Here is a 7,807-nt window from a genome sequence, read left to right as displayed (position 1 = left end):
TGATAGAGTCAGACAAAATTTGACAGAAAGCATCCTAACACAAAAGCTTTCTAGCACTGGACAAATGATGACTTCGAATGTGGATGAAAATAGCAAACAACAGAGAAACCTTAAAGCAATTGAAAAGAAATATCTACAGATCATACCATTCTGACCTTGACTTCTAGGCCAAGTGTTGATGCATTTGCCTTTCAGGTAGATGTCAGCCAGGTGAGCAGTCTCAGGCCTACATGGTCATCCACTTTAGGAGTCTACATGGTCATCCACTTTAGCAGTCTACATGGTCATTCACTTTAGTTATATTTTGATGCTGTCATTGTTGTTACCACTCATGCATTGTGATTTGTGATCAAAGGACAGCTTCCTTTTTTCTGTTATTTTCTGAACTGATAGTTACGCGTTCTTTTTTTCTCTCCAGATTCTTAAAGTCAGTTTGGACAGTTAGAATGGCTTCATCTTAATAGTTAATATTCTGAAGAAATAAAACTTCCGACGAACTGACAGACTATATTCTAAGATGCCATCTAAGAAGGGAAAGTCAAAATTATCATTATTTTCACGTTTTATAAAGCATGAAAAGAACAAAAAAGACCTGATCAATGAGATGGGTAAGACAAATGAAGATTGTGTTGATTTAAATTAAATGGTGCAGACTGATACTGGCATGAGATGCAATCCGACTTGTGGTTTTAATTGTTTTCTTGAGGAACCAGTTTCTGTGGGAGTCAATGTAATGATAATGACTTTCAAAAAGTGGGACAAAGAGCCATTGAGCATTTGTCCAGCAGAAAGAGGTATAGTTAAGGAGGAGATAGGTAAACAAAGACCAGTTGCTATTGTATTACCAATAATACGTCAGACCAGTACAGTTGATGACATGAATTCACGTGAAGTTGATGAAAGCACTGTAGTTGACTTTGGTGAAAGCATTGTAGTTTATAAGAGCAATGTAGTAGATATTGATGAAAGCTCTGTGCATATTGTCGATGACAACACTGTAGTCAAAACTGCTGAAGGTGATCACTTGTGTGCAGCAGATGGTTTATCTGGTATGCAACCTCACCTTGAGTCCCAATTTAACCCTGAATTTGAAGATACTTCCGTTAAAGACTTGGACTGGGCAAACATATCATCCAGGTCTTTGGAAAACAATGTACCAAATGCCCCATCTCTACAGGAGAGAGATAATACAGCTTTTGAAGAATCTAACTTCAATTGTTACAGCTGTTTTAGCACAGCTCGAGAGGAAACAGTGCAAGAGACAGATACTGTTAGAATCGTCTCCAGAAATGATAATTATTTTGAAAACCAGAAATCAGGAAATGAAAACAAGAAAGAGGCTGTAACAGGAATACAGATGTTTGGCCAAACTAAATCTCAGCATCAGTATGTTCGGGATAGTCATTTGGTAAATGAAGATAACATTCGGTTTCCCCAGGAATCTGGTCACTCTCCACACTCCGTACAAGTTACTACGCCTCATGAAGGAAGGAATGCTTCACATCAGGACCAGATGTTCACTCAACCTCATCATGATGTGAATTGTTTCAATATGCATGGTATGCCTGACTCTTGTATAACAAATACGACTGTAGCAAAATTAGTGGAAAAGGTAGATCACCTTGAGTCAATGATTGATAGACTTTCCAGATTGGTTTTGTTGGCATTAAGGTCTAATTCAAGAATCCCAGATAGCATGAAGAAACAAGATCTCGAAATATCAGAGCGTCAAGAAAATTGCAAGGCTTGTTTTAATGATGATGACATAATAAGCCCTATTGAAGAAAACTTGATCCAGGAAACATTTCTTCCTGCTGACAGTTTTATCCATTCAGAATGTCAGGAACATAATCAACACAGTAGTAGTGCTTGTGTATATCTCGCTTCTAGAACTTTTGACTTGGGGTCTATTCAGTACAATAGAAGACAAATGTCTCCACCCACATGTTTTCTCACCCATGCCGAAGCAAAGAGCAGTACAAGCTCAGCCGGTATGGGTCAAGGAGAAGCAGAGAAGACAGAGAAGATGCAAAAGGTATCAAAAGACTTGAAAGCATGTGAACTAGCTAATCAACTAATGACCATGTCGATGGTGAATAAGCCATTGTGGGATACAGGACCAGAAAGTGATGAAATTGGCCATACATTATCCTTGCAAATGAACCTGAATGAAGAAAATCTTGAGCATAACTTTGATTTACAACAAATCCTGGAAGGGCAGGCTGAGATAAGTCAGTTCCAATCTGTATTAAAGAAGATTAATCCTTTTAAAGCAGGAAGAAACTGCAGCATACCTGAAGAAATGATAACTGTAGAGAAAGACAATGCAGAGAACCATGGACTTGATTCACTAAAAGGCAGTGAAGAAGACACGAACCTTATTGAAGATAAATCAAGATGTTTATCAGATGCCATCTTGACTCAGTCAGCAAATATGGGGCACACAAATATGGCTTCATTGGAAAATTCTGAAAATGGTGAACAGTTGGACATGGCCACCAAAAGCACTACTGAGGGTGTAAGAGCAGTTGACGGATCTGCATGTAGTAGAAAGGATTACACAGATACAGGAGTCATACCTGTGGTGGATGACAAACCCACATTTATTAATAGTGATGCAGATGTACCATGTGTAAGAGATTCAGTTAAAGATCAAGTGTGGAATAAACTGAACCTCGAGACAGATGAGACATTAGTAAGCACCAGCAAGTTCAGTGTGGAAGCAGCTCATCATTGTTCCAGTACTGACACTATGGATGGGGGTTATCTCAACCAAAAGGAAAATGTCACGTGTGTAAGTGGCAGTGTTGTGAAAGTTAATGAAATTGACTGTTGCCAAAATGTTGATTCTAGAAATGTGGGCTGTGTTGGCCAGATGGACAGCAACATTAATGTCTGCACAGTCAAGATGGACCCATCTGAGTTTTCCCCAGAGGTGGGTCCAGTTATCTCAGTTCCAGAGCATATCCCAGGTCATGACATACCAGCACAGCATGAAGAGTCTCAACAAAGACAAGACTCCGTTGGTTATTCTTACGATCAATTGCTGGATTCAACCAAAGAGGAATTTACAGCCAAAAGCCATTCTATTCAGGATTGTGACCCAAAGAAGCAAAGAGAAAATAAATTTATCTCTGGAGGTAAGGTTCAAGAGAGGAAATTGAAAGAGACCAGATATGTTTTAAATAAAAAGAAGTCATCACAAAGGTCTAAATCTGGCATCAGATGTAGACACTGTTTTTTGCATAAAAGAAGTGGCAAAAAAGGAAATATGAAGCTCAAGAAAAACATGGAATCTACTAGGAGGGTCAGTCATGTAGAGAACTTTCCACAGATTCTGAGTGACCTTAAACTACTTCACTACCGTACGATCTTATTTCCCCAGGGTACTGCTCCAAGTGCTACTTTGATGAACCAGACAACAACAATGAGAACAAAAAGAAAAAAAACAACAGATTTTTCAGCAGAGCTTGATATTTTAGTGTCACAAAAGAATAATAGCAGCCAAGAAAGTCTTATCGATGATTTTCTAAAGAGTTTAGTATCTACTTGGTTTATCTTCCCTACCATTAAGAATGGATTACAATAAGTGATCCTTCTTCCAACAGGCTTACAGTTGTATTTCGAAAGACTCCTGAGAGGAAGTCCTCCAGAGGAAAGAGAAAGGATGTCGTATGAGTGGCTTAGACTTCAGACTTTCATCAACTACCCATCATCTGCTCCAGGCAGTGGGATAAGACTTGCAAGAGCAGGGTTTTACTATGCTGGAAGTGGCACAGTAACTGTGTGATATGCTTGTGGAGGACAACATAGTGGATGGAATTTTCATGATGACCCTTATGACATTCATCGGAGAATATCACCTGACTGTCCTTTATTGAGAGGTAATCCAGCCTATCCTAATGTCTCAATTATGCAAGAAGAGGAACTGATTGGCATCCAGATGGGAAGTAATACTTCAAATGCACATTTATCAGGAACTGGAAATCTCACAATGGTGAATTCACTATCCAACTCTAATAGAACATCTGAGATGTCACCTTGACCATGTCCTGAAATGGAATTGCAGAATTCAACAATCACTGAGGTTGAGGCACATACTTCTGCTGTAACCCCACTCAGCATTCAGAATACACAGGAAAGAGGGTTAGAACAACAGGCCTCACAACAAACCATGCCAGAGGTTGAACATTCTTTAGGAATTGATCGGCATGTTACACTGACTGCAGCAGCAGTAGTTCCCAATACCAGTGGGGAGTCTCAATGGGGAGTCTCAACAACGGCAGTCACAAACAACACAAGATATCACTCCGGTAAATATCAATTTTAGAAATTAATGTCAAGAAGTTTCCGTTATTGCATACCATCTCTCTGTCCATTCATTGTAAGTTATTTTTATTATCCTATACAAGACTCAGTCTCACTATGTTTTGATTTACATAATGTGGATCACATTGTACTATTTCATGTTTTTTTACTCTTCCTAGACAAAATCATGTCTAGTTTTAAAAAAAAATGTAGCAGCATGTTCAGTTAAAATATGTTTTTCACAGTTAAATAATGTAGATTAAATACGATTTTTTCAGAATTATCAATAAGTCAGCCTGTCTTGAACTATGACCGATTCTCATCAACTTGTACCTTTTTCCTTGAGATGCAACATTTCATGGGAAATTTATACATACTTTAAAATAAATGGACAGAACAGTACATTGACGTGTCATCTGAGACAAATATGTGGAAATGTATTTGGAATGGGTAGCTATTGCATCACTGTCCTGCTGACAGCCACATACATATCCATTTACATGTTTACCAATTTTGCACACATTTACAGGCAGTCAAAACTAAATTGAGCCATTTATGCAGCACTAAATATTGCATCCTTTAAATTGATTTGCAAATTGGAGAATGCTTTTTATTTGACTAAGATATCCTTAGTTAATATTTGCTCGACTGTTATGAAACTTTTTAATTTGGTCAAAAGTCAACAGTTTTAAGAACTTCAGCTCTTGTTACAGAAACATTCACCACCATTGAATATTCATGTTCTAGCACAAATTGATGGGAACAAGCTTATTTAATGGGAAAATTAGCTCCTTAGAACAAAATAATCATCTTTTGACTTGGGCAGCAATTTTTTGGTAACATACATGCATCTTTCCTATAAATAGTGTTAATCTTAAAAACATTGTCATTCCTTGGCATTTTACTTTACATGGGAATAGGTTTTAGGATAGTATGTAAATGTTTTGTGTTTAGATAAATGCATTTTATATTTTTACATTAGATGTAAATGTGTTATAGAACAAAGACTATAACTCGTCTAAAAGAAAGATTTTAATTCTTTACAAAAAAATATCATTTTGAAGACAAAATGGCTGAAAATGAACTTGACAATTTTAACAAGAATTGACTGTATATTAGTAACTTGCAGTATTGTATGGGATACACATTTGGGTTCCTTTAAAATGGTGTTAAAACATAGATTAACTTCATGAGATCAAATGCTATTATCATAATTATCATAATTCAATCCAAGTTTGCAAATAAATAATAATTAAAAAGGTCCTAAAATACAGAGTTTTATGTATTTCTGTCATTTTCGTAACTTGACCAGCGACCTCCAGAGAACACACAGTGGAAAAGTCAAGATGTCTTTGGTCTGGTAGAACCCGTGGACAAGTAGAGGATCCTGGAGTGGATCCCGCACCTCATACAATCTCAGAGCGGCCAAGGCACCCTGAGTATACGCCATTGTCATCTAGAGTTAATTCTTACACAGGCTGGCCAGCCCGCCTAGATCAGACCCCACAGCAGATGGCGGAGGCAGGGTTTTACTATGCAGGTATATTATAGAATAACTGCCTTCTTTGTGATAGAAAGTGACATAAAAGTAACAGCCCTCAGTCCATCACTGAATGCTCATCAGGTGGTCAATTTAGTAAAGAAACAGCAGCATGACTGCTTCTGGTCATTCTTTGACGTTGTATTGGGGAGGGACAGAGGGAGAGATTGAGAGAGAAATCAGTAACTGTAGATAATATATAAAGTTAAATATCTTATGCCAAAATGGATTCAGCCTCTCCTGCTATTAGAGACAGTATAACTAAGTTACTCCAGCTAAAATCAAAGTTGAAATACATGATTCATCTTAATTTAAAGTCTTCAGTGTTTTCATAATCATTAGCTTAATGAAACTCTAAACATTTGTATCCAAAGTCACAGTTAGATCCCAATCATAAAAATATTTCAAACTTAAAACTTGGGAAGAATTCCAGTCAGCATGCTGGCTCAAAGCAACTGATGAGCAGTGTAGTTTTGCATATTGAGCACTTGTCTCGCAGGGCTCCTGCAATCTTGTTTTTTCTCTTAATCTTGACTCAGTTTGAACTTTTACATTAAAAAAGATTGAAAATTACACCTACATGTTCTCATTACCCTTGTCTCTGTTGGCACAACCTGTGGCCAAAGTCACAAAAGGTGATCAAACTTTAAGATGGCAATGAATGTCATTTTTTAAACAATGTATATAGCTATGAAAATGTTCAATGTTTCTTCTAGTTGGTTCAAGTATAAATATAAAATGTTTGATGACTGTTAGTGTTAGACCCTGATTTGCCTTCACATAATGCAGGAGCAGATCAGGGACTAATTTGTTTGTTCTACAGATTACTCCTAACCACCTTCACTGATACTTATCTTCTGAATGGATGGTTATATTAGAATGGGATTTTCACAGGAAGACATCTTATGGTGTTTGGTTAGTCTTGAATAAAAATTGTGCAGATCTGATGTCCAATATGGCTGAGAAAGTGGCCATCTTGAAATTATTACTGCTACTCCTCCTTGTTGTAAAGTCATGTCAACATTGGATTTTCACAAGAAGACTTCTTATGATGTGTAGTTAGTGCCAAGTGAAAACGATGCTGATATGACATCAGTATGGCCGCCTTAGCAGTTACCTTGAAAAGATTACTATTGGTACTAAATTAACTCTGGGATTTCATCAGAAGGCTAATAATGATATCCTGAATGATATTATTACCTTCAAATATGAACACATTGAAATCTTGACCCAAATTCTCCTGAATGGACAGTCATATCAACATGGTTTGGTATATAGTTTGTCCTAAATGACAGTAGTGCAGATCATAGATTCAATATGCTTGCCACAGTAGCCTACTTAACAAGCTTGTTACTCATGAATATTAGAGATAATTGTTAAAAAGAAGAAATAGCCTTGAAATTCTGGAAATTCTTTTTGGACAGGAGTGAATCAGTCTCTTCTGAGGTTCTTTTGTTGAACTTTTTAAAGTGATTGCTTAGTACAAACTTCACCTCAAAATAAGAATGTCAGTTAGCAGTCATGTATCAATAGTAGTAGGACATATGGTGTTACCTTCCTCTGTTCACTTTGGTTATCTTTGTATTTATGACATTTCAGGTAATGTTGTTAGACTGTCTTATTCCTCTGATCACTGCCTTTTAAATCTGTCCTATTTATGTATTTGTATGTGTAGATGCAGATCTATCATTAGATGAGGAACAAACAGACCAGGATTGGTGGTATAATTACATAATAATAATTGCCAGTATATTATGTAATCATTTGTCTTGATCTGCATGTCAGTTGTTTAAATTTGAATTCAGTTAACATAAGCAAATTCAGGACCCCTATTTAAATGAAGTACTGAATACATATGGAATAAAAAGCAATCATTTTTTTAATACTTGCTCAAGTTATTTTGACCCCTTAAAATAGTTAGGATATCATTGTTTGGTACCTGTTCCTGCTATGAGGGTC

At 36.8% G+C, this 7,807-nt stretch overlaps 1 protein-coding gene across 1 annotated transcript in view; it reads left to right on the top strand.

The window, feature by feature from the left end:
* The first annotated feature begins 5,685 nt into the window (after positions 1-5,685).
* LOC149799012 (uncharacterized) overlaps positions 5,686-7,807 on the top strand; it is a 56,554-nt gene continuing 54,432 nt past the window's right edge. The window contains exon 1 of the mRNA XM_089957961.1: positions 5,686-5,848. Within this exon, the coding sequence (XP_089814087.1) occupies positions 5,843-5,848 (6 nt within the window). The 5' untranslated portion in view covers positions 5,686-5,842. The remainder of the gene's footprint in view (positions 5,849-7,807) is intronic.

Source organism: Sinohyriopsis cumingii, chromosome 5, assembly GCF_028554795.1.
Source record: "Sinohyriopsis cumingii isolate HCF-2022 chromosome 5, ASM2855479v2, whole genome shotgun sequence".
Classification (NCBI taxonomy): Eukaryota; Metazoa; Mollusca; class Bivalvia; order Unionida; family Unionidae; genus Sinohyriopsis; species Sinohyriopsis cumingii.
This window is presented reverse-complemented; position numbering and strand designations above follow the sequence as displayed.